Here is a 25,351-nt window from a genome sequence, read left to right on the forward strand (position 1 = left end):
TCGAAGCAAACACACTAGTGGGATGGTTGAGTTGCAGGCCTTCACCCGGCATGCCAGCGCTCTCATCACAGTTTTTGATAGATGATAGCAGCCACGAAAATGTATATTAACGGAACATGAGAATCTTAAGCAATTTGCTGGACTTTGTATTGTGTTGAAGCTTCAGTTGGCACTATTACAGCGGAGCTTTACAAGTCGCAGGACCTGTTTTGCAGTGCCAGCGAGTGCCACAGACGTTCGTCTCCGCATGGAGTAAATCGCCGTCTATTACCTGGCTGTGATATTGGAAGTGGATTAGTGTGTTGAGGAACGAAAGAAGGAGGAGAACCTCGCCTTGGAATAAAAAATTTGCATGCCTTTGCCTGATTTGCCTTGTATATATAGAAAGAGATAAGTTCAAAGGTTTTATGCTTGTGTATGGCAATGCCTGAGAACTGTATGCTCATAACTCGTCTTCTCTCACCGGAGATAAAGAGTACTCGAGAGTGTAAAGAAAATATTTGGTCGTTTGCATGGAAGGTGTTCGTATACTACTATATGGTCATCGTTGCGATATAACCCTTGCGTTTGAGCCACAGTGTTTGACTTGTAGTCCTATGACAAATCAAAGCCTTCTGGATAAGAATAGTCCATGGTTCACACTGCACGAGCCATATAGTTGGAGCTATTAAAAATAAATGCTATCCTTAGCGTGGGGCAAGTTTTTGTAGATATGCATGTGCATAGAGTTTACTTCGCTCAACCTCTTTCTCCACCACCTTGCCTCTGCACCGACATTATTTCTCTTAAACCTCTCCAGATATTTACTGCTCTCAATATCGCTCACTGAGGGCACAGGACCTCGGCATATTTTATCAGCTATAATCGCATGCGGCTCACGCAATAACACACACATTCGTTGCTACCTACCTTGGGTTAGCCTACCTCGCACAACATGGTGGTTACACATATTGACATCGAGCAGCGAGAAGAAATGGAGGAGGTGATATTTTTGACTGAAAGACCCACGGGGTTTCCAGAACGCAGAAGGTGTTTGTCGTCGTGTACACTTGATGGTGTTGACACTGTCGAAGTTCTTGACGCTGTTCAAGTTGTCGATGCTGTCGAAGTCGTTGATTACGATGAGATCATTGATCTCACGGCGGATCTCACAGGTCTACCACTTTCTCGTCAAGGCGAGCTCCATTTGGAGAAGATACAAATATTAAATACCACAGTACAGAAGGATTCATTCATTCGAGTCCGGAAGTTTCTATTCGGCAAATATCATGTCAAGTTTGTCCTGGTCAAAACGGTGATCCGATGTCTATCCACAAACACCATCAAAATCCGCGGCATTCCCTTTATCAAGGCCAGCGAAGCATACTCGAAACCACACGGCATGATGCCGAATGAAGTCTGCATGATCATTTACCAAGACGAAGCAAAGCATCAAGAATTCGTGGACATTAACCTCTCCGATATTCTCCAATTGCATCATCTTGTTACCACAAACGCCGAATTTCCCAAATTCAACCCTCATTACCCAGAAGATAGAGGCCTTCCAAATAACCGGTACACACATCTGATCTGCCGCTAGAAGCTGGAGGTTTGCTTTGTCGGACAGGGGAGCCGCAAGAGGCAGGTCGAAGAGGCGTTCATCCGTATACACTCGAGTGAAGCAGACACACAGTCCAAGGTGTCTGACGAAGTTCTTCGGAAGCGATGGCGAGGCAAAACGAACAAAGGAGGTTCATGGATACCCTCGAACGTGAGCAATCCTATCGATCTCGAGTCCGACGCTGAAGACAACAAGAATCGACTTGACGGACAAAGATACACCATGTTCGACTCATGCTCCGGTGCCGGAGGAGTATCCCGAGGCGCTCTTATGGCTGGATTTAAGATCCAGTATGCTATTGATAAGGCACCAGAAGTTTGGGAGACCTATGAGACCAACTTCCCTGACACTGAGCTGTTCCGGATGCCTCTTGACGAATTCATTGCGGAACCTAATGTCGGCCACAAGAGAGTGGATATCCTGCATTTCTCTCCACCATGCCAATTCTTTTCTCCAGCGCACACTCATGCATCCGTACATGACGACGACAACATTGCCGCGCTCTTTGGATGTAATGAACTGCTACAGAAGCTGCGACCGCGCGTTGTTACTGTGGAGCAGACGTTTGGTCTCACTCACGACCGCCACGGAGATTATTTCAACGGTCTCCTTCATGACTTCACGCAGTGGAACTACTCATTCCGCTGGAAAGTGGTCAAGCTCTGTACTTGGGGCGCAGCGCAAGATCGGAAGAGACTGATCATAGTTGCTGCTGCCCCTGGGGAAAGACTGCCACCGTTCCCAAAGGCGACACATGGCGACGAACCTGGGTTGTTACCATACAATACTATTGGTAAGGCTCTTAGAGGCATTCAACTTGAAGACGATCTTCATGATCCTGATAAGGTTCACCACTTCAACCCCCCACGCGCCCCATACGACCCTGAACGCCTTGCTGGAACGATCACCACTAGAGGAGGTGACCTTTACTATCCCGATGGGTCGAGAAAGTTGACTCTGCGAGAGTTTGCAAGCCTTCAAGGGTTCCCAAGGTGGCATTTGTTCTTAGGGAATATCACATCCATCAAGCGGCAGATTGGAAACGCCTTTCCACCTGTCACTGTCCGTGTGTTATACAAGCACATAGAACAGTGGCTCCTGAAAGAAGACGGCATGACTCCCTGTGATGATCGAAACATCATTGCCATCGAAGAGGATTCTGAGGACGAGTCACCCCTTTCCCCAGACATGATGGAGGTAGACATCGATGAGAGAAGTAACCACGATGACTGCGTAGCGGAGGCAATGGTGATCGAATTGACCTAACGAGCAGGACGGCAGAATGGCAGTTGGATGATTGAGGCGCGGAGTATCTGTGAAGACAAGAAAACGGCTTCACTGACAGAAGAATGGCCAATGAGATGGCTAACCTTAGAGGGTCAAGTAATGTAACGAGCAATGCTTGCACCTGGAGAGCTGGATGTAGGAAGTCGACTATGCAGATTGGTAGTTGTCATGAATTGAACACTTGGTTGTATTGGCAAACTCTTTGTTGATATGGATAGGGATAACTGGACATATGACGACCCAGGTACCTAGTATCTAGACTACTAGGTTAATAAAGCACGTCTCCCACCACTCCTCTTGTTGATGAGTGAATGCAACCCTTTGCATTGGAACAGCACGGGCACCCGGTCATTTCTCTATTCTTATGTCCCTTGTTCAAAATCTCCCAAAGCACAGCTTGAGATTGTTCAAGTTTATCATGCAAATACTCTGAAATATCCCCTGAGTATTAAGGTATGTGCTCACCTTGAGGCTGCTCAGTTAAGAGTGCATCTTTGGAGGTGACTCGTTGACAGTGAATCACTGCTGGATTAATGCGGCTGCGACACTTGCTTTAAATTCCGTCGGCCACCCTCTTCCTCCTTTTCTCTTTATCGTCACCCAACCTCCTCTCCTACAATTGTAAGGCCCTTTGCAGGAAAGACTGCTGCAGTAGCGGCAGTGGTGACGGCTGGCGGCAGCAACAAACGGCAGGCGCAAACACGGGCTCCTTCATTTCCTCACAGCGCGACTGCTGCCTGGCTGGTACCTGCATATTTCTGCCCTGACATTTTTTTTGCCCGCGTTTGTCTCCTCGTTTCATCTCGTTGCAACATTCTTGAGATTCCTGATCCACCAATTTGCTGAGTACTGACATGGTGTTCTGCACGAGTGACAGTAAAAGCTATCTTCTTCAAAGGACCTTTTAGAGCTATTCTTTTCGCTCAATAATTTTCGACAGTATCGTACCTCTTCTCCGATTGATTCTGGTCTTTTCAGGCTCTGTGAGATCTATTCATCGCAACCTCCTGTGTCCACCCGTCGCACGTCAAAAACACGATTGGTATTCGCACAGTCACACAGGTACTTCATGATGCCTGCTGCCATGACACCCGGACAGCTTGTGCTTGATAAGGTAAGTGTGGATAAATCCCGATTATACCTTGTGTCTAGTGTTTTTTCTAATTCCAAACAGTCGCTCCCGCCCCTCTACGTTCTATCGGAGTCGACTTATGTGCACCGGCATGAGCAGGGGACATTGATAGAGCAGAAAAACGAGTTAGATATCTTGGTACGCTTCAACGAGCGACGGACAACATTCCAAGCCTGGCCCATTGCCCCTATCCCGGGGCTCGCTACCTCATTCCACGTCCCATGGCTAGTTCTTGTGGTGGTCCCACAGATGTCAGAAGATCTTGTTTTTCCTAGCCTCGACGACAACTTTCATATCGATTTCGAAAGAAGAATCGAACTGCCAGATGGGACATACTCCCTGGTAAATCTGCCTGCAACACGCATAGGCAACCCCTATGAAGATGTTGATTACCTCGTCAGCAAGGGGGTTGCAAAGTGCGCGGCCTTCAAGGTCGACGTGTGTAGATCGTGGAAGAATGAAGAGGGCGAACAAGTGAGCCTTGATCTGATGTCTTCGATGCAAACTGCTTCTTCTCTTGACGATTTCGAAAGCATCTCCCTGGACAAGTCGAAACATCAGACAATAACCATCACTTGGGACACCTTCTCGAATACATTCGAGGCCGAGCTTTCAGCACTACGTCGGCTAACGCAGGAGTGCCAACTGGAAAGTCGACAGGTTGGACAAAAGTCAAAGGCAGCATTCAAAATGATCCTCGATCTGAAAGGCAGCGACAAGACCTTTCTAGATCTCTATAACCTATTCCCCCATCTGAAGAACCCCAAGGCTTCGGAGCATAGGATCAGGCACACGATCCTCCGAAAGTTTCGCTCCTTCAACAGCGACCACCTCGCCGCCTTTAGGGGATTGAGGAGAATCCCAAACGGTCTTTACTTCGTCAACGGGTGCCCCGGTGCAGGAAAGACGGAGTGGAACATGGTTGTTTCTGCCCTTCTTCAGTCAAAACCACGCCCCGGGGCGAAAAGGAGAAGCCCCATTCTTTTCCTAGTTGACCTGAACAAAACTGTCGACGATGCGGCCGATCGTTACTACGGCCTTTGCAAAGAAGCTGGGCTAAAACTGCGGATTGTTCGAATGCACGGTTGGCCGTATGAGATCAGAAACAGCTCGAAGCTAAATGCGAGCACTTCTGAAAACGACGACGGACATGGTACGGACTTTACTAAAAAGTTCCTTGCTACGATGAGCATCAACAAAAATGTTTGCGTAGGGCGCAATCCCAACAAGGCGCCTACCTTGGATGAAGCGGCGTGGGAGTATTATGAGAAGCACCAAAATGACGGCTTTTTGGCATTGAAGCGAGTGCTGATGCGAATGGACACTGGCGAGGTCTTGAACAACGACGACTGGAAGACACTGAGGACGCAAGTTACAAAGTTGTACACGGCCGTTCTCAGACAAACTGACTTCATTGCAACAACACCTGTAGCGGCCTATGGTGGATTCTCTAGACACTTCAAGCCGGAAATCATCTTTATTGACGAAGCTCCGCACGCACGTGAGCTCACTACATTGATCCCCATTGCTTATTTCGAGCCCATTGCTTGGATCCTGACAGGAGATGTCAACCAGACCAGGCCGTTCGTGAAAAGCGGCGATATACGGGATACATACAAACAGGGTATTGAGTTCAACCCGTTTGCCGAACAAATGCGAGTCAGTCTCATGGCTCGAGCGGCGAAGGTTGGAGCGATAAATAGCTCACTGCTTATCAACAAGCGAGCGTACGGCAACCTGCAAAAGTTGCCATCCGTACTCTTTTATCACGGGCGGATGATTTCTGGTCACCCGGCAAAAAAACAGTTCCCCGAAACAGTGAGCTACTTGCGCACCTACCTCGAAAAACTCGGTGGCGGAAGTAAGTTGAAAGAGAACCGTGTCGTCATTGCTCTCACAAAGAGTAAAGAAGAGACACACTGCCGCAGTTTCTGGAATCCTGTCAACCACCAGTGGGTGGTGGGTCAAGTTCAAGCACTACTTCAAGACTCTGCTTTTCGATGTGTCACGGACATCGAACAACCCGGAAGGGTCATGATACAGACCCCATACAGTGTTGCGATGCGCCAATACACTCACGCGGTCAAGCAGTGGCCTGACGAATGGCAGAACAGGGTTGAAGTTCTGACCGTAGATAGGGCCCAGGGGAATCAGGCGGATGTGGTTTTTCTCGACATGGTCCGAACAACTCGACCCGGATTCATGGATGAACCACAGAGAATGAATGTTGCGATCACTCGGGCGCGGCAGGCTGAGGTCATACTGATGCACCCAGAGATGACATTTCGCCTCCGCGCTGGTCTGCGGGTTCCAACCGACTACACTTCGAAAGTATGGAACGATGCAGTGCAGGATGGCCGTATGTTTGTGTTGTAGTAGCTCTGAGCTGGAGAGTAAGAATGTGTTGACAGATATCAACCTATACCGGAATGGAGATGGCGGTTGCCGTGATTGTTGAAACACGCACTTGAGCTAGCTTGGTTGGTTTTTCGGATTGGGTGTTTTTATGTTTGACTTCGGGGTTAGGAGTTAGAAATTACGAAAAGCATTATATGTAGGGAGGTTCATGTATTGATTTTGCTGCATGGCACTCAGTTAGATGCAATATCGAAATGATTGGAAAAGTTGCCCAGTTCTTGATGACATGAAGTTAAAACAAGATACTAGTCCCGCAATTTAATGTCTTGGAGGCCATTAAGCCACATGTGATCAACGAATGCCAGCAGAAAAGACAGCTTGGCACGCTGTGGGAGCCTTGCAGAGTAGTCTTGAATATGGAGACAGGCTACTGGGTACAAGAAAAGTTGACCTCCTAGGTCTTAGAGCACAAAAATAAATAGCCTAAAAGTTATAGTTTTAGTAGCATAAAACGACCTACTACTTTTGTCTCTTGTGTTCTCAGCGGCTAATTTATCTGTTATCCTGAGGGACATGGCCTGAAATATGGGGGTGGAATCATCAAATGTCATCAACTTACGGATAAATGATAAGACTCTGGGAAACAAAATTATATTTATGCACACGGTAGAGACCGAATGAAACTTTAAGGTAAAGCAGTATATGGATGGATGGATGGATTGCAGCCTATGAGGAGTCGTACTTTGATATCTGGTACGTATGTTGTATTTTCTTCGAGTTGTTACTGCAACCTAGCCGCTGTATTTCATTGAAAACTACTAAGGTACCTAGGTACCTACCTATGGAGTATCAGTGTAGACGATTGCCATGTTGGTTATTGGCCAATCTATTTAAAGGCTTCTCAATCGATACTGAACTGAAATTATCTGGTATTACTACAGGCGAAGCATCCATAATGGAAAGTCGGATCCCGGCATATGATACTTGATAAGAAAGAGTCTGGCCTAGGTAGCTTAGTAGCCTACCTAGGTACCTCTCAGTCATATACACATGTAAACCTCAGTACTAAGGTAATATGCAGCTTGAACAGAGGTCAATCATAGTGTCAGCTAACTATGTACTCTGATACCGATATTCAATGTTTCATTGCCTACCCCCCTGCCCGCTTATCACCATAGTCGGTCCTATCGATGGAGTGTAAGCGTACAATAATAAAAGCAAGTCGTTGTGAACTTGTGTCGCTCTCGAATGAGTATGTGCTTGGGCATGTATGGGGCATGCGGCTTAAGATGCAACTGTAACACAGCATTAGTGTCTACATATGCTCGGCTCCTTATCCGTAGAGCGCCCTCATTCACTTGAACTTTTTATGAACAAAAAACAGGTTCTTTTTATAGCGCTTGTCTGCAAATTGTCATCTACATAAATGGGGCCTCTAGTTCAGGGACCAGCGTATCTAACGAAGAATATCAGGGGTGAGTGACACTAAGTCGAGATGAGTGTGGCTTAGACTGCGGAGCTTCGGACGGTACGTGGGGCCTAGGTCACTCCCTTGACCAATCAAATTTCGCTTGTGTGAGCTACTCTCGTTATGGGAAGTTGAAGGCCCTGGAGCGGCCCTGGAGCGACGAAAAGTGATTGTCAGAAGGTGCTCAAGGTAGGTGCGCTATGCTGACGACCACCCCGGATTTCTTGGTCGTGCCATGCCGTTGCATCTCACCCGTGCATAGCTCTCATTCTATCTTTCCTTTGCTCACGATGTCATTAGCAGAAGCTAAAGTGATCATCCCTTGATAATCGCTCCTTCTTCGATTCTTGTACTGGACCCTTGGACAACGCACGAGCCTTTGACTGACTCTAGATCGGTTCCTGTCGTGTCTCGCGCGACTGTGACGGCGGCCTCCCAACACTCCCGGTCTCCAGTACAATACCAGTCGCCCCGCCCAACAACTAAACCATCAGAATACGACAGAATAATAATCACCGCTCGAATTGCCGCTTCAAGTTCCAGTTTCCATCAGCTCTCGCCAGCTGCTGCTGGCTACTTTCGCACTCGCCACGCAAGCCTCCAAGCCCGGCGGGGTCCAATTCGATGGATATATTGCGACATCTAAGTGTGAGGAAGAGCCATGTGACAGGCCATCTCGAAACCAGAGGAGTAGTATCCAAGAGGCAACTGAGTGATGGAGGGATTGCCGGCGTTGTTGTTGGTGTTATCGTGGGCATTGCGCTTGTAGCACTCTGTTCCTACCCCTTCATCATCCGTCGCATTAGACGCCGAAGACAAGTTCATTCTCATGGACCAGGCGACGCGAACGATCCCGAGACGGGCGAGACTCCTACAGCCGGATCTTCGCCCACCGTTGATCACCAACGACGCTTATCGTCCCAAGACTCATTTAAACCCTCTGGAGAGAACACGCGTGGAGGTGTAGATGGATCTGTTAAGGATTTGGATTGGGCTCCCCATGATGCTCTGATACAGCCCAACGGACAACCTCAAGCATTAACTCAACCTGATATTGGCCACCGGCTCAACACCAACTTACCTTCACAAGACTTCAACAATGCCCAACCGGGCTTCGACAACTCAATACCGCGTTCGGCGCCATTTAGCGTCGATGGAACATACGAAGAATACATGCCCCAGTCCATTGGCGATGCACACGACGGAACTCTCAACGGAACTAGTGCGGACTACTACAGTCCAGCCGTGCCTTCAGAGGCCTTTGGCATGTTTCCAACTGAAGAGCCTCGCCCCGAGCCCCAACGATCATGGTCGCGTGGAAGTTCATTGAAACATAACTTGAAACAGTTGTTCAGTCGAAAGAGCACGCGTGACCAATCTTTCAGTTCACCGACATCGTTGTCCCTTACTGAGGGGCCCGAAACCACCAGAGCTGCTCCTCACACTACGCAGGACGTGCCTCTTCAGCGGATCACCACAGCAGGAGACCCGACTGAGTCTCCTACCGATATCACTGCGCCCGCTGCCGACTCATTCCCAGTACCTCATACCGCACAGGCACTGGGTTCGCCTATTGCCCTGCCATCTACCCTTCCCAAAGACGCCGTGTCCAGTTCTCCTGAGTATTCGCCAACCACGTTCAACTTCAACGCATCTCAGTCTCCTCCTACCCACCCCGCTCCCGGTACTGTGAACCCGATGGATATGATGCCGGCTTCAACGGAAAGCGAATTATGGCACAGAACAAACTATGAACTATACGTAGCGCAATCCTCGCCGCAGCAACTGCACCCATCGATGGAGCCTGGAAGAAATGATGGACCTGTCGATTCACCCTCACCATTGACGCTCGCCCCTAATACTCCCCAGCCTCAGCCTCAACTACTGCCTGTCATACAATCACCTACACCCACACAGAGTGAAACCACATTGAAGAAGGAAGAGCCCGACGAAAGTCATGATGTCTCCATGTCTGATATTCCATCGAATCACCACTTGAGCCCTTTGCCTGATAGCAGCGTTCGACACCCGAGCTACCCCTCGGATGCATCAACTCCTCAGCCGGGACCTGCATCCACTAACCCCTCATCACTTAACACTCCTGCAACTCAGCTTGATACACCTTCTCCCCATTCTGGTACATCTTCTGACCACCGTCCGAGCGTGTCGCCAGGTAACGGTGCCAGCAATCTATCACCCAAGAATGGTGTGTACGCGTGCGATGAGCCTGGCTGTCACCAGGTCTTTGACCAGGCGCACAAGCTCAAGTAAGCAAACAGCCGCCAGTGCCAGTCGATTTCGTACTAACTGCCTATAGACACCATCAGCGCTACCACACAAAAGACCACAAATGCCCTTACCCGAACTGTGGCAAGGGTTTTGGAACCAAAACTCATCTTCAACGTCATATCAATGACCGACATGAAAGGAAGAAGAAGTTCCACTGTGCTGTTCCAGGCTGCGACTACTCAAGACAGGGTGGGAAGGGATTCCCCCGCAAAGACAATTGGAAACGCCATATGACGAAAATCCATAACATGGACCAAAGATATCTACCCGAGCCTGTGGAAGTCGACCAAGATATGGGAGGCACATAAAGATCCTTGTAAGAGGCGAAGGCTGAAGTGTTGGTTTTGAGCCATTGTAATATATGGCCAGCTCGAGATTTATGCTGGCCAAAGCCAGTCTCACCTGGTCATCACTCATCCATTCTCATTAATAGCGAGCCAGTTTTAACATTCATTTCGTGTTGCATTCGGGTACTATCTAGAAGTTTAGGGTTCATCACAAAAAGCAGCATCAACAGGCATGCAGGGCTATTGGCGTTTGGTTATGGAAAAGACGAATTTGTCTGAAAAAGAACGAGCTAGACGTGTTCGTTCTCGGGTATCTATTAAGTACGGCAGTGTATGTATACCTGATCGGTTTCAATGAAAAGAGTGCCACGTAGCACCACATTCTTCACCAATGCAACCTCGCTAGCTTAGCTCCTTGATGATTTTCCTCACCAACTTCTTCTGGTCCTCGACATCTAGATTCTTCTCGTCCGTCTCTTGTACTGCCCTGCCTACAGCAATAACCGTCTTCACGTTTTCGCTGTCGACCCAGAACTTGCCATTACGTCCTGTTGCGGTTTCGAACTGAAGACCTGCATTTCCAAGCTCTTCTAACACGACGACACGGCCTTCCTGCACGCTCTTGGGCATCATGAGACGCCTAGCCATCCCAAGTGACACGTTGTATAGCATACCGCCTGCTAAAGGACCCAGACCTTCCGACTTTCCTGTTGATGCGGACACACATTCTATCTCTGGGTCCATGTGGCGATTGGCGAGAGCTACACGTGCGTATACGAGTGCGCCCGCAGCAAGCTGAGGACGAGTCTTCTTTGTAGCACCCTCAAAGGAGAGCTGTGGGAGTTGTGCGGGTGCGGTGTAGTCGGAGAGGGTAACGAAGAAGAAGTCTGCAGCACTGCGCTGGATTGTTCCGATGACGAGTTCACCAACGCGTGGGGTGTACTGGTATATGTTAGTGTAAGACCATTAGCCAAAGAAATTGGACGCGCACTCTTCCTCGAGCATTCTCTACCCGTATAGCATTCTTTTGTCGATCGGTTACAAGCTGACCCGCGAGCGTGGGAATGATGTCGTTGGGAGGGACATGTCGCAGACCAGGACCGAGACGAAGAGGTTTCTTAGGATGCGAAGGAATGAGAGACGGGTCAATGCTATCTCCGGGTAGTACAAATACAGTATCGGATGCCATTATGTGAGATTTCTGTTGTTGAGATAATCTTACAAGCTTGAAATGCAATGCGACAAGCTTCAATCCAGCAGCCTTGTCGTCAAAAACATTGAGCAGAAGCGGCGTAGTGGGGCATTGATAACGATAAGACAAGATACGTACCGGTGGCTGTCCACTCAGGGTATCAGAAAAATTGGCCACTTGAGCACATCGAATAAAATTAATAGGTTAGCCTCAAATGTTTAGACAGGACCCATTAGGCTGTTTATTTCTGTACCCCGTGAATTAGGAGGCCAACTTTTCTGCTACCCACTAGCCGCTCAGAAAAAAAGTGTGCACGATTGAAGATTAGCGGGCAGTTTTTTTCAAGTCTCTGCGGGAAAAGAACGAAACCCCCACTACCATCCATCACCAAGTCGCCTTCTTAAACTTGACACTCACCACAACCTTCTTTTCCCCAAGTCAGCAAGGACGACGAGTTTTAACTAACCTCCTTTCTATACCCCAATTCACGAATTCCTCTTCCGACCGACCCTATGAGCGACAACGCTGGTGCTAAGGGCCCCGAGCCCGGTGACCGAGTTGCCATTGGTATTACCTTTGGCAACTCCAACAGTTCTATTGCCTATACTGTTGATGACAAGGCCGAGGTTATTGCCAACGAGGATGGAGGTATGTCTTACAAGAGGAATGAGAATAGGCGTTTTGAGGAGGATATTCTTTACAATATCTATGGCCTAATTTGCTAATACGCCTATTCGATAGATCGACAAATTCCTACCGTTCTCTCCTACGTTGACGGCGACGAGTACTACGGTGGCCAGGCTAAGGCTTTCCTTGTTAGAAACCCCGAGAACACCATTGCCAACTTCCGGGACTTCCTTGGACAAGAGTATGCAGTTGCTTTTCCACCTCATATCGACCTCTGGAACCAACATACTAACTAGAAGCTCCCAGGTTCAAGTCTATCGACCCTACTCACTCTCACGCCTCTGCCCACCCTCAGGAAGTTTCTGGTTCCGTTGCTTTCACCGTGAAGGACAAGGTTGAGGAGGATGCTTCCAGTATTTCCGTCTCTGAGATTACCACCCGATACCTGCAACGACTTGTCGGTTCCGCTTCCGACTACCTTGGCAAGAAGGTCACCTCTGCCGTTGTCACTGTCCCCACAAACTTTTCTGAGAAGCAGCGAGAGGCCCTGATCAAGTCCGCCAACGACGCCGGTCTTGAGATCCTCCAACTTATCTCCGACCCTGTTGCCGCTGTTCTGGCTTATGATGCCCGTCCCGAGGCCAAGGTCGAGGACAAGATCGTCGTTGTTGCCGACCTTGGTGGCACCCGATCTGATGTTGCTGTTATCGCTTCGCGAGGTGGCCTGTACACCATCCTTGCTACTGCCCACGACTACGAATTCGCTGGTGTCCATCTAGATAACGCCCTCGTGGAGCACTTCGCCAAGGAGTTCCAGAAGAAGCACAACATCGACCCCCGAAACAACGCCCGCAGTCTCGCCAAGCTCCGACTCGAGTCTGAGGCTACCAAGCGAGCTCTGAGCCTGGGCGCCAATGCTCAGTTCAGTGTTGAGAGCTTGGCTGACGGTTTCGACTTCTCTGTTACTATCAACAGAATAAGATATGAGATGGTTGCTCGCAAGGTTTTTGAGGGTTTCAATCGACTTATCGAAGGTGTTATCAAGAAGGCCGGTCTTGATGTTCTCGATATCGACGAGGTTATCCTGACTGGTGGCACTTCTCACACTCCTCGCATTGCCAACAACCTTCGCACTATCTTCCCCGAGACCACTGAGATTCAGGCTCCCGCCACCAGCGCCTCTGCTATCAACCCCTCTGAGCTCCTAGCTCGTGGTGCTGCCCTCCAGGCTTCTCTCGTCCAGGAGTACGAGGCCTCCGATATCGAGCAGTCTACTCACCCTGCTGTCACCACCGTCAAGCACATCTCCAACGCTATTGGTGTCATCACTGTCGGCGCTGACGGCGAGGATGTCTTCACCCCTATTGTCGCTCCCGAGACTGCCGCTCCCGCTCGACGCACCGTCCACATCCCTGCCCCCAAGGAGGGTGGTGATGTGCTTATCAAGATTGCCGAGGGTAACACCCACATCAAGGTGACCAAGCCAGAGCCTAAGGCCAAGGACGAGGCCAAGGACGAGGATGACTCCGACTTTTCCGATTCCGACGAGGAGGATGAGGAGACTCGTGAGAAGATCTGGAAGATTGGCAGCACACTCGCTGAAGCCGCTGTTAAGGATGTCAAGGCTGGTGGCAAGGTTGAGGTCACGATTAATGTTCTGGCCGATCTGGGTGTCACCGTCACAACCCGTGAAGTCGGCGGCAAGGGTGGTGTGCGAGGAAAAATCTAAGGGTCTGGAATTAATAGACTCAAAAGCAAAGACTTGATTGAAAAGCCGCAATGATTTTATGAGTAGGCATTTTAGGTGGATGGATATCCAAAAGCATGGGTTTATTGGTAGATTCTAGAAGACACTATAGAGGGTCGTCAGGATGAATTGAATGAAACTTTCCAAAGATTTCTGAGACAACGGATTTGATTAATTACTTGTGCTGCTTAACTTGGGTGCGATTACTTCAAGAAGGGGGCGGCCCGTGATTCCGTAACTCCTAATGTTCAAATGATGCTTTATATGACCTGATCACCTGGTAGCCGCCAAGCAACCAGATCGTTCCGCATATCATCTTCTTTGACCTCGCGAGCCCCTTTATAACTCGCTTCTCGCATGGGATCACTATCGAGCGTCATGGTGGACGTCATACTCGCCATGCTGCGCGCATGGTCAAGATGGCGCTCGTGGATGCGAATACCCTTGCGTCGGTTGGATGGCGTGACAGTGACAGTGGAGAAGCTTTTGTCGCTCGAATTACTTGGTGTGCGCCTATGTGAGGAGCCATTTGGACCGGTGTTAGGCCGATTGCGAGAAGGTGATCGATGGTTATGGCCGTGAATATGAGGATGGAGGAGATTGTGGGTTATGCGGCGGACGTCACGGGTACGAACGGTACCGCGGTGGCCAATATCGTCGTCGTCGTCGTCGTCGTCGTCGTCATCGCCGTCCGTGACGGGCGAGGCATTGTGTGGCTTTGTTTTCCACCCGTTGCCGCCGCTAAAGATGTCGTCGATGACCTCCTCTGCGGAATGCTCTTCGGGTTGACGGCACCATGAGGCAGTGAGGACACTCCGGTAGAGATCCTGAAGCTCGGCAGCGTCGCGTGGTTTTGACAAGTTAGGCACTGCAGCAGCTATGGCTGGTTGGACTGTTAGCTGTGGCATGCACGGGCGCGAGTTGCTTCACTTACGTCCAGCCTCGTCTTCTATCGCCTCACCCATGATGCCGCCGATACCACCAAACACAGGGGCTGTCTTAAGAGGTGGCGCTACGTAGCTGCGTTCACCGTCGACTTGAACCATGAGAATACTGATTTTCAAGGTACTGTTGACTTTGCTATCTTGCATGAGATATCTTCTCACAATACCATCTTCAACAACATCCGAATCACGGCGCGGTCGTGAGGTCCCGTTGCCATGTGAATTGACACCAAAACTACCGCTGCGCATGCGGCCAGGCGACGCGACATCCTTGACAAAGGCTTCGCTCTCTTCGACGTACTCACTGAGATTAAGGCGGACGACACCAAGTGTGACTTTTTCGGCTATACCAAACTCCTGAATAACCTCGAACTCCATGGGGCATTCGGCAAGGTGGTTGTTACGGTCTATCGATATGCGAATGCCGGGGACCGCAGTAACAAAGCTGTAGTCGACCCTGTGATTGGCGATTGGGCACTTCTGAGTGCGACCACGGTGCTCCGCGGTCATGGAATGAGAAACGTGCCATTTGACGAATGATTGACCGGAAACGAGTGGTACATTGTTGAGGTCGTATATCTGACAAACATGAGTTGATGTCCTCAGGTCAACCAATTGGTCGTAGATGGGAAAGATTTACCTTGAGATGAAGGTCGAATTTTGGCTGAAAAGGGTCAATTGGTATGACGGTGAGTGATGATGAGAAGAGTACTAACCTTTCGTGCCTTGCCGACTTCAGGTTTGAGAAAGCCCATGTCAGTAGGGATTTTGAGATGCCTCTAGGTCGAGAGTTTGTCGTGATTAGGATGCAGATGATTGAATGAACGGCTGTGTTGATAAGGAGCTCGCTTGAGCGTGGTTGTGACGACACACAGCCTCCCATTCGCAGGGACTTTTGTAGGTAGGTAGGTTTGTTGGGTTGTCACCTAAACTATAGATATGTAGATAATATAGAGACCACAAGATTGAATCGGGAATCTTTGCTCATATAACTATACAGGGAAACTCTAATATTCGTGGGGATGCGGCTTACTTAAAGAGGCCATTCTCCTTCTGCTCTCCACGCTTTGACTCTGGCGAAGACTTCGGCCTTGGTTTGACGAACGGTTCCAACTCTAGTGGACGCCGCCGGTGGCTGGCCCAAGAATGCGGTCCCCTATCGCGCTGTTTGTGGTGGGCCGTTTACCCGTAGTCTGTTGTAGTTTGCAGTCTGATGTGTGGAGGGTACAGTAATGAATAGATGACACTTAGCGGTAGTAAGAAGATCACACTGTTCGTGTTAGCTACAGGTATAGGTAATGACGAAGATACCGTCACATGTAATTCCAGGTAGTAGGTACCTAGGTGGTATGGATCCCATGACAGAGGGAATGGATAGCCCCTGTGTTGGTCAAGACGCCACAGTTCTGCATCTGCACAGCCACACAAGGCACATGAGTTTCTGATCTCCTCTCCCTCTCCCTTGATTCTGAGGAGAAACCAGATCCATTCACATGCAGGTCATTTCTGCAAGCTTGTTGAACCCGACTTGACGGACAGCCACCGATACACATGTTTCATGTAAAAAGGGAAGCTTGAGTCGAGTTTCGGTTTCGGGAAATGGATCTCAATGTCTTGGAGTGTCGTAATGCATATCTTGAGCTGTTCTGACTTCCGCTTCATAGCACAGACGTGTCAAAACACGATAACATTACCATATCATGCTCTTGCTGTGATATAAATTGGTTCTCTGCATATGTCTCGAACCCCGTTGAATCTACGGATACAACCTAGCTTAATGTGACGATTCAACAACTGGGAACCCATGTTCTTGAGCTGAAGTGGTAAGCGAGGCTAATTACCTGAAACGAACAGACCAGGGTCAAACCGATAGAGGACGGTTGAGAAAAGAGACAATGCCTAGGAATTCGAGGAATCAAAAGGCCATGAGCTCGAAGTGAGGAATCTGCAACACAGCAAAGAGTCTTGCAAGTACGAAGCAGCTGGCCTGTTTATCTCACGATAACACGCATACTATAAGCAGGGATTGAGAATTTCCACCACCACGTGTGAATCCTTGGACCATAACGGTTTCTGGTTTAGACTGAGAGATCTCTCTCCCCACGGGAAAAGAGATGACAAGAGAGAGAACTCCCTGCTATGTATGCTCTTTTCGCTCTGCAGTCCTAAGCGCATATTGCCCGATTTGTCTCTCGATCCCCTGCCAGGGACTGCAAGCGCCATCGCTTCCAGTAAATGGCTTTTTCGAGAAAAAAGCAATATGAAACTTGGAGCATGATACTTTGGCGATGCTCCCAAGCATCGGTCACTTCTCATCGCTCACTTTTGCGAGTTCCGCAATGGTTTGTGATACTGGAATGGGGGGAACAGATGTATTAAGGAAGCCGTTCCTGCAGAAAAGGGGACGGTCGCTGTTGAACTTTAAACATCTCTTTTCCCGTCTTATTTACGATGTGTAACTACTCCTATGTATGAGTTGCTTTCTTTCATCCACTATCTATATGAGTCTGGAACTTCACTAACCGGTGATTTAGGTCGAGTTTCGGTGCCAACATCACGCTTGGATTGTACGAAAATGGTGTCCTAACTACGAAAGATCTCAGAGACCATGTTCGCCCCGAGTTGTTGATCCCCCTGAGTTCTGGTATGTTTTATTTGATATAGATTACATCTCACACCAGCCGAGCGAGACATAGCTGACCTGTGAGTGTACAGGGGTCACAAGCTGTGCTCTAAATGCCAACCTCCCGGACAGCTGGCTGAAGCTGTGAGAAGGCATTACAGTGTTATTGGTTGACGGACGAGATAAATATCACCACGAAGCCTTCTATCTCCCGACATTTATCTGTTGTTACAAATACTTCTTTGTTATTCTTACTATTTTTATGGATTGGCCTGGAAAAGTTGATTTTTACAGATCAACACCAAGGCGAAGGACTCGGCGAATGGCGCAATGGACATTATAGATATATACCCTTATTAGAGGCGTTTTCATCTTTTCCCAATATATTTAATGGCTTATGATATTTGGTGCATTCGTTCTGTCTCAACACTCATCTCCATCGACTGTCCGCCGCCAACCAGATGGCTGGGTTAGGACCAAACTGTGGCGTTTCAAATAAGAGTCTGCTTGCTATCTATTTTATGGTTTATACAACGTTAAAAAAAAAGCGGTTGCCTTGTATCGAGAGTCATAGAAAGTAGGGCATAAACGCAACCTTAATTTCGCTGCTTGCTATCTATATAATTTGTCCCGAATGATGTCAAAGTATGGACCCGTCAATTGCTTCCAAGGATATAAAACGGCACCGTGTTCAACCCCAGCTGATAGTGCCTAATCTTTGGCTTTTTAGAAGATCCCCGTCGCTGGAGACCTGGAGCTTCTCATGGCGATTTTCGTTGGTCAAAACATAAATAAAGGAAGCAAAAGTCTTGTCCCAGAACGATGTTTCTGAGTTGTCATGATACTGCTGGTCTAAAGCCTAAGTGAGTGGGTTGAAGGAAGGCGGGCTGGTGGGCCATCATTGATTGTCACTAACAAACCGGAGTTAGCTTATCGATAAAGCTTTATTTTTGCGTCAACCCTGCGCGTCAAAGTTAATTATATCATACCTTAGTACCTATTCAATTTCAAAGCAACAACTTTGATACCCATACCATCGACGTTCTCTCGCCATGGCTCCGGGATCGTCTACCGGAGCCCAATCCGGGCCAGATAGTAAAAAGCGGAAGGCCGATACTTCAGCTACAAATGGCCGTGGCGACAACTTTGCGCAGAGGCGCCAAATGGTCTACGCAGCACGCAGTATTCCTGCACAACCTGCTGAGGCTGTATTCAAAGATGGGAACATCGATGTTCAGGCTTTTGTGGCAGCTCGCCAATTCGAAATCTGCGCTCTGGAGCAAAGTAAGGCAACGTCCAAGGCCGTTAGTAGCAGTCGTGCCTTTCAGAAACCCCCCCGGGGCTTACGCCGTCGCACGGCAAGCCACAACCCCAAGCGAGTGCCTCGTCGACTGAGGAAACGTGCCGTGAAGGAAATGAAGGATGACAACACCCCAGTAGTGGAAGCGAGACGGAGAAAGCCCAGAACAACAAGAGCGAGGATACGAGCTGAGACAGCGCGAAAGTTGGGGATCTTAGCGACGAGGAAGCGCAAGGCCAGTCTGGCAAAAGCGAAGAAGGATGGAGATGTCGATATGGAAAAGTCATTGGCTGTTGTGGGACGGGCACCGAGACCGAAGATTCGAAGAAACGAACTCAACGAACCCCCGAAACCAAAGGCCAAGTTCCGCAAGCGACAACTCAATAAGACCTGGTTACCGACTCACTCATGGCATGCGAAAAGGGCAAGGATGACCGATCCCTTGGATCCTCTATGGCGGTTTGCTATACCTCTGACGCCGAACGAAAAGATTCATCGACCAACCCATCGAGCACAAGGCGATAGAGGGGCGGTTATCTGGGAGACGAGCTACATGAGCACAATTGGCTTGTTTGGCAATCGCGCCGGAGTCGAACGCGTTTTGAAACGATTAGGTGTTATTCAAGATTCATGCTGGAATAGTAAAGGAATAAAATGGAGGCTCGGAAGTAGGTCGTGGACCGGGGTTTTGAGTCGGGCCATCAACGGGAAACAGCCAAATCACGATGATCGACAAATTATTGGACCATGCACTATCCTATGGAATCCTGAGTCCCTCATGGTGGAACCAAACCAGGAGCCTAAGAAGGAACAGAGACAAGTGTTCTTCAGGATACATCCATCGGCGTTCCTTGAACTTTTTAACGAATTATTGTCATTAACAAAACAGGAAACCCCTCGGCTCTACATTGAAGACCTTCGATTTGAAATTGGCAGTATCGACCTGTCTGGGCCAGGTTCGACAGAGGCTCTTTTGGCTGTATTGCACCCTTATTCCCAGAAAGATGAGGTCAAGACTACACACGCGGAGATGTTCAAAGGGCTGGCAGGGCTAACCAATGCGGCTACCCTACCTGCAGATACCGTGTTGAGTTTCTCGGTGCAGGATCCTCGTTTTCATTACCCCCCAAAGCGCCTTGAGGTCCCTGATGATAATGATGCTCAATTGCGATTGCTCGAAAGGATTGCGGCCTGGCCGGCGGAGGAGGATTTAAAGCCATATGCCATTTTTGATCGAGACGCTCGCCATCGCGCGTCTCTCCTTCCATCACAGAAACAAGTCGACAAACGGAAAAGCAAGAAGGCACCTGGGACGCTTCTAAAGCCAATACAAACCGACCCTCCCATCCCTATCACCCTCCTCACCTCACGTGCGGGGACCGGCACTCAAACACAAGGCACATGGACCTTAATTGCCCCTTGGAAGTGCATACAGCATATCTGGTACTGCCTAGTACATTATCCCCTTTCTTCCGGAGGCAATCCACGCTTTGCTGGTCTAGACGAGATTCGCCAAGTCGCCTTCGAGCGAGGCCAGCCTTGGTTCCCGGGAGATTTCCCTGGGACTAAGGCCGGTGCTGATTGGGAGCTTGAACAGCGGCGTAAAAGGAAGGCTGCTTGGGAGAGGCGGCCAAAGAGCAAGAGGGCAGTCTGGGAATCTCTCGATCTAGGTGGGGGGAGGAAAGGTGAGGTAGGAGATGGCTTCGCTAGCGATTTTGAAATGCTATTCGGTCCTGTGGGTGCATCAGAATGTGAAGAGAGTCACGGCCAAGATGTTATGGATGTTGATAACGATGAGTCAACGGAGTCAACACAGGCACTGACGCTGCAAAAACAGCAGTGCCTATACCAACTACGCCATATTCCCAAATATACCTTCACTCAAGCCACCACTTCTCCTACAACATTTACGGTACCCAGAAACGCTCTTCTAGGCGTCCGCATATCTGTCGTCTCTCGAGGCACCATCACACACTGCGCTCGCATCTACCGCCTCCCTTCCCAGCCTACACCAGCACCACGATCCTCTGAAACCGAAGTGCCGGCCACCATCCCTCCTGACTCATTATCACTATATTCTCTCCCACATGATCTCCGTTCACAATGGCTTTCTCAAGCACCTTCCTTTACTGAAGGTAGGGACCGGTCATCAAGAACTTCACGCCCTCACGACTTAGAATCTTTGAAACGTCAACTTGCTGCTGAACTTATCGCCAAACCTCCATCTTCCGTATCTCCGGCAGCTAACAAATCTGACATGAACGGACATCCCCTTGTTCCAAATGTCGAGGACCTGATTGGCTTTGTTACTACTGGATCCTTTAGTCTTAGCGAAGGGCATGGCATGGCCATTGGTTCTATTGCCGTTGAAAAGGTTCTGGACGATATCAGAAAGAACGCGAGGGAAGGTAGGTATTGTATCGTGCGCAATGCAGGCGAAAGCGTTGGATGGCTTGCGAGATGGGAAGCTGTTTGAATAGAAGCGCAGGTCGACGTGCATGTCACATACTACAGACTTTATTCACACGAAATCTTTGGGGAAACGTGTATATACCCAGGCCTAGACCTAATCTCATGTACTAGCGAATGTTCGCTTGCTGCGCCAGTCGAATGGAACAGCAAAATAACGAGATCGAGAATAGATAGGCACCAAAAAAAAAAAAAAAAAAAAACCAAGGACGCGAAAGGCGCTGTTGACATCCACGGTTCGTCTATAAAACGCACTGATGATAGAGTCATGCCATCGATACAACATCTAAACAGCTCCTATAAAATATACGTCTCAATATACTCATTTTACCAACATAATTTGTTGTTCAACAACGCCATGACCTCAGAGCAGTATCCCACGGCTGTCTCTGGCGGTTGCCTTTGCGGCTGTGTCCGTTATAGAGTGACATTCCCCTCCAGCCATGACTGGAGGAGAGGCGTAATTATTATGTACCCATCTAATCTTCACATGCTAACATGTCTCCCATTATGGCACGTGCCAGTGCTCCCAATGCCGTAAGAATGGAGGGTCGCTCATCGCATGGCTGCATAAGGTACCCATATCAAGCGTCGCTTTTACCTCGCAGACGACATTGTCGCGATACCATGCTACACCAGACGCTGCGCGCGGCTTCTGCACCAATTGCGGAAGCTGGCTCTTTTGGCGCAGTGAAAAGTCGAACTCAATGAGCATGTCGGTTGGAACCTTCGACCAAGAAGAACTCAAGCAGTGGGGCCAGAAGTTGGCCTACTCAGAGGTGCATCTGTGGTCTGAGGATGCTATCGAGGGCATATCCGATCATTTGCCTGGGGAGAAGTGGAAGTATCATGACAAAGGGGAGGGCATCGAGAGAATCGGATAGTATGTTTCAAAAGCGCCGTGTTTTTCTTCTCTATGAAATTGCAGTTCTTATTCATCTTTTTGTTGTTACTTATAATAGTATAACTAAATTCGAAAACCAAGACGGAGCCTTGGGAGTGCTGATGGTATCGTTGAACATTGTGCCTTTCGAAATGAAACTCTACAACGCCGGGTTGGCCATATAGCCGTTGTCTGACAGATATTGAACCGTCTCCTTGAAAACGCCAAGTAAACCCATAATCAAACTCCTCCAAGAAATAATCCAGTTATCCACTCCGCTCTCGTCTAGTCCTCTTCACTAATCTCACTCTCGTCACCATCAGGGCTCTCCTGTTGGCTATTCTCAATGTTTTCAAATGCATCCTCGAGCTCCTTCGCAAGATCCACCCCAGGATCTTCTTCTTCGGCTTCCTCCTCTTCATCTACATCCATAGGGTCGGGTCCAGCCTCATAAAAGCTGCGGCTGTTGACAGGACTTGGCAACTTGTCAAAGTCAGGCTCGTCATCCTCTTCACCGTCAGCATCATCTCCCTCAGATTCACGCTGGTCCATAAATTCGTCAAATCGGCGAAAGGAAGGAAATGCTGGCGAGAAGTCGGTTCTACGCGTCACATTGGTGTCAGCGCCAGGATCTTCCACCAGAAGACCGCCATCATCGTCATCATCATCCTCTTCCTCTTCTTCGGGAGCTGGTGTGTGTCTCTTAGGTTCAGCAGGCTTCTTTTGCTGCGCGGGCATTGGTACAGGGAGCGAGAGTGCGACATTCTTGGGCGCCTGCTTCTTCTCGGGTTTGCGCTTAACTTCTTTCTTCTGGGCAGATGGTTTGGCGCGTGCCTTTGTCGTGGGCTTCTCTGCATCCGTGTTGTTCTGTTCTGTCCTGGCACTGGCCTTTGACGCGCTGCTATCGATGTGTGGATATTGTCTACGTAAACTATCGGGATCGCTATTGCCAGGCAATCGAGTGACGTTCATGTTGAAGGTAGAGTCGACAAGGTCGAGAATAAAGGCCTCGCGACTAGGATCGAAGTAAAGGACATATTGGCCGCTGCCGGTATTTCTTGTGCCTGTGAAAGCATACTTCTCGTCATTATCGGTATAGGTGAGGTCGTATGAGGTTGTTTTGGTAGGGACCGAGGGTTTTATGCGGGCCGAGTTTGGCGCTTGGTTTGACGAGAGAGTAGGTTTGTGGTTGTCTGGAAGGGATATGAGTACTTGGAAGTTTGGTTGCGGAAGTCAAATAAGCGCACATTGTATACCGGTAAAAATCTCATTAGACGTTTTGCCCAGGAGTGCGTCACCGAGAATAACGGGATAGTTGCCCGTCTTTGTCGGGTCAATAAGGCCAGACGCTGCCATGATATGATGCGCGACAGAGCGTGCAAGGGTTGAAGTGTGAGGATTCGAGAGTTTCTATGTCCAAAATTTAATGAATGATGTGGAGGTATCGTATATTAACGGCTGATAATATCCAAAAGATAGTGGTCGAGGGTTATTCAAAGTCTAAGTTGACGCGCGGGTGAAGGAAAGGGAAGTCCGGAGGAGGGTCGTCTGGGGTCTAGAATTAAGTAAGTTAAGTGTTAGTTAGTGGGGATACCCGACGGCAACAGGGGGGGCCGAGAGAGCAACTGGAGGCATATACAAAAGAGCCAACATGTGTCTGGGTGAATGTAAGGTTAACAAGAATAACCTCACAAAGTTACACAAACAGACTGTGATTATATGAGTGGTTCGTCAGATCCTTGGGTTCCGTGATACACAATGACGACCGTGCCATTCATTGGGTACTCATGTTCACAGCCGATCTATAAGTGAGTCAGCTGAGAAATGAACAAAGAATTAAACACAGAGCTTACTTTCAACAAAGAGTTTGGCGCTTAACCCAGTTGGCAGCCTTTCAGACTTTTGAAAGAGAAGTGACTTACCGTTAATCGTGCCAACAGTTTATTCTTCCAGACACTGCGCATCCCAGGTATTTAGGTGGTGTGACAATTGGCTATATTTTCAACGTCGCTCAACAGCGGTTTGACTTGGACAAGATGGTCCTAAAACTACTCGGTCTTATATGATATTCTTTAATGATGTATTCATAGTGCACAATTAGATCATTCATCAAGTCAAGCATTTTGAAGAATTTCGGAAGGCTTAGGAGTTTTGTGGTTCATAAGTGCAAAAGTGTTTCAATCTCAGTTCTGCAACTCTCACGTACAGTTCTCAAGAGTCATTATTACCTTAGCCAAAACAACTTAGGATGCTTATAGTATAAATATAAATGGAGTCTCAATATTTAACATACTTCTTGGTTATAAATTCTAGTATCAGAGTGTTTGTTTTCAGTCATGTCTCGAAGTGCTCTTTCTTACTTCTCAGATCACGACATGGCTGCTCGAAAGAAAGACCTCAATATCTCATTTATGTGCATAATTGACGTAACATTCTGAATGAGGCTCACTCACTCAAATTATATCGGTATCCCCAAGCACCAATTGGAGTTACATTTGGGTGGCGTGGGCTGAAAGAGCATTATCGACAACCAGGCTTCGATCGTACATCCAAGCACATGCAGCGAAAGGGCACTGCATTGAGTGTTATTCATATTTTTCTTTGACCTCAAAGTAACAATTGAGCTAGCTATGAATCGATGTTCTTGCGAATTTGACTTGCCGTGTGTTGTTTCTGATCAGCAAGCCACTAGACTATTGCATGTTGTTTGTCCGAACGAGCTCCGAGCCACTACGTCGATGGGATAGGATACGGGACACGATGTAAGGAAGCCTAGCCTTTTCCTACTCTGAGACAGTAACTCGATCTACGACACAAGTTCCTAAAACTTTTGGATGGCTCATGCACATGATAGTACTGTATGGTTTTAAACTCCCTGCACTGAATCAAAGAACATCCCACAGGTCGCTTGCCGTCGACGGAAGAATAGCATCATTCGGAGCATACTTCAAAAAAGAGTTGTCTGCTGTCCAGGATCAGGGTTTCTTTTGCTGTAAGGCTAAACAAGGACAGTTTCCAGGGAAATTCTTCACTTGTGAAACATTGCAACTGGCGGGGTTCAATTCAGAGGAAGTGTTTGACTCCGGAGACAATGCATGTTTCAGATAGTAATATTGATGCTAGTCGGTGAGAAGCATTACATAGA

At 48.6% G+C, this 25,351-nt stretch overlaps 9 protein-coding genes across 9 annotated transcripts; 5 read left to right on the top strand and 4 right to left on the bottom strand.

Annotated features, from left to right (window-relative positions):
• Positions 1 to 934: 934 nt before the first annotated feature.
• FGSG_08648 (uncharacterized protein) lies at positions 935 to 2,866 on the top strand (the record flags this gene model as incomplete). Its single annotated transcript, XM_011321792.1, has 2 exons — positions 935 to 1,483; positions 1,607 to 2,866. The coding sequence occupies 2 exons, from the start codon at positions 935 to 937 to the stop codon at positions 2,864 to 2,866; spliced, it is 1,809 nt and encodes a 602-aa protein (XP_011320094.1).
• A 1,093-nt stretch (positions 2,867 to 3,959) lies between these two features.
• On the top strand, positions 3,960 to 6,643 carry FGSG_08647 (uncharacterized protein; the record flags this gene model as incomplete). Its single annotated transcript, XM_011321793.1, has 2 exons — positions 3,960 to 4,001; positions 4,062 to 6,643. 2 exons carry the CDS (start codon positions 3,960 to 3,962, stop codon positions 6,393 to 6,395), a joined length of 2,376 nt encoding a protein of 791 aa, XP_011320095.1. The 3' UTR covers positions 6,396 to 6,643.
• Positions 6,644 to 8,469: 1,826 nt separating this feature from the next.
• FGSG_08646 (uncharacterized protein) lies at positions 8,470 to 10,442 on the top strand (the record flags this gene model as incomplete). The annotated part of the gene is made up of 2 exons (XM_011321794.1): positions 8,470 to 10,112; positions 10,163 to 10,442. The coding sequence occupies 2 exons, from the start codon at positions 8,470 to 8,472 to the stop codon at positions 10,440 to 10,442; spliced, it is 1,923 nt and encodes a 640-aa protein (XP_011320096.1).
• A 381-nt stretch (positions 10,443 to 10,823) lies between these two features.
• FGSG_08645 (uncharacterized protein) lies at positions 10,824 to 11,631 on the bottom strand (the record flags this gene model as incomplete). Its single annotated transcript, XM_011321795.1, has 2 exons — positions 11,413 to 11,631; positions 10,824 to 11,363 (listed from the first exon to the last, which is right to left on the bottom strand). Exons 1-2 carry the CDS (start codon positions 11,608 to 11,610, stop codon positions 10,824 to 10,826), a joined length of 738 nt encoding a protein of 245 aa, XP_011320097.1. The 5' UTR covers positions 11,611 to 11,631.
• A 404-nt stretch (positions 11,632 to 12,035) lies between these two features.
• Positions 12,036 to 14,116, top strand: FGSG_08644 (uncharacterized protein). The gene is made up of 3 exons (XM_011321796.1): positions 12,036 to 12,261; positions 12,355 to 12,481; positions 12,547 to 14,116. The coding sequence occupies exons 1-3, from the start codon at positions 12,126 to 12,128 to the stop codon at positions 13,967 to 13,969; spliced, it is 1,686 nt and encodes a 561-aa protein (XP_011320098.1). The 5' UTR covers positions 12,036 to 12,125; the 3' UTR covers positions 13,970 to 14,116.
• Positions 14,117 to 14,247: 131 nt separating this feature from the next.
• Positions 14,248 to 16,151, bottom strand: FGSG_08643 (uncharacterized protein; the record flags this gene model as incomplete). Its single annotated transcript, XM_011321797.1, has 5 exons — positions 15,965 to 16,151; positions 15,648 to 15,664; positions 15,572 to 15,595; positions 14,922 to 15,510; positions 14,248 to 14,864 (listed from the first exon to the last, which is right to left on the bottom strand). The coding sequence occupies exons 4-5, from the start codon at positions 15,439 to 15,441 to the stop codon at positions 14,248 to 14,250; spliced, it is 1,137 nt and encodes a 378-aa protein (XP_011320099.1). The 5' UTR covers positions 15,442 to 15,510; positions 15,572 to 15,595; positions 15,648 to 15,664; positions 15,965 to 16,151.
• Positions 16,152 to 21,027: 4,876 nt separating this feature from the next.
• On the bottom strand, positions 21,028 to 21,354 carry FGSG_13325 (uncharacterized protein; the record flags this gene model as incomplete). Its single annotated transcript, XM_011321798.1, has 1 exon — positions 21,028 to 21,354. One exon carries the CDS (start codon positions 21,352 to 21,354, stop codon positions 21,028 to 21,030), a length of 327 nt encoding a protein of 108 aa, XP_011320100.1.
• Positions 21,355 to 21,821: 467 nt separating this feature from the next.
• On the top strand, positions 21,822 to 22,207 carry FGSG_08641 (uncharacterized protein; the record flags this gene model as incomplete). The annotated part of the gene is made up of 2 exons (XM_011321799.1): positions 21,822 to 21,860; positions 21,932 to 22,207. 2 exons carry the CDS (start codon positions 21,822 to 21,824, stop codon positions 22,205 to 22,207), a joined length of 315 nt encoding a protein of 104 aa, XP_011320101.1.
• Positions 22,208 to 22,491: 284 nt separating this feature from the next.
• FGSG_08640 (uncharacterized protein) lies at positions 22,492 to 23,562 on the bottom strand (the record flags this gene model as incomplete). Its single annotated transcript, XM_011321800.1, has 2 exons — positions 22,492 to 23,399; positions 23,454 to 23,562. 2 exons carry the CDS (start codon positions 23,560 to 23,562, stop codon positions 22,492 to 22,494), a joined length of 1,017 nt encoding a protein of 338 aa, XP_011320102.1.
• Between the last annotated feature and the right edge of the window lie 1,789 nt (positions 23,563 to 25,351).

The sequence above is a fragment of the Fusarium graminearum genome, chromosome 2, assembly GCF_000240135.3.
Source record: "Fusarium graminearum PH-1 chromosome 2, whole genome shotgun sequence".
Taxonomy (NCBI): Eukaryota; Fungi; Ascomycota; class Sordariomycetes; order Hypocreales; family Nectriaceae; genus Fusarium; species Fusarium graminearum.

Coding starts and splice junctions, on each gene's coding strand:
- FGSG_08644 (XM_011321796.1), top strand. CDS start 12,126: ATGAGCGACAACGCTGGTGCTAAGGGCCCCGAGCCCGGTGACCGAGTT. Junction 12,262..12,354: donor TATTGCCAACGAGGATGGAG/GTATGTCTTACA, acceptor CCTATTCGATAG/ATCGACAAATTCCTACCGTT. Junction 12,482..12,546: donor CGGGACTTCCTTGGACAAGA/GTATGCAGTTGC, acceptor AGAAGCTCCCAG/GTTCAAGTCTATCGACCCTA.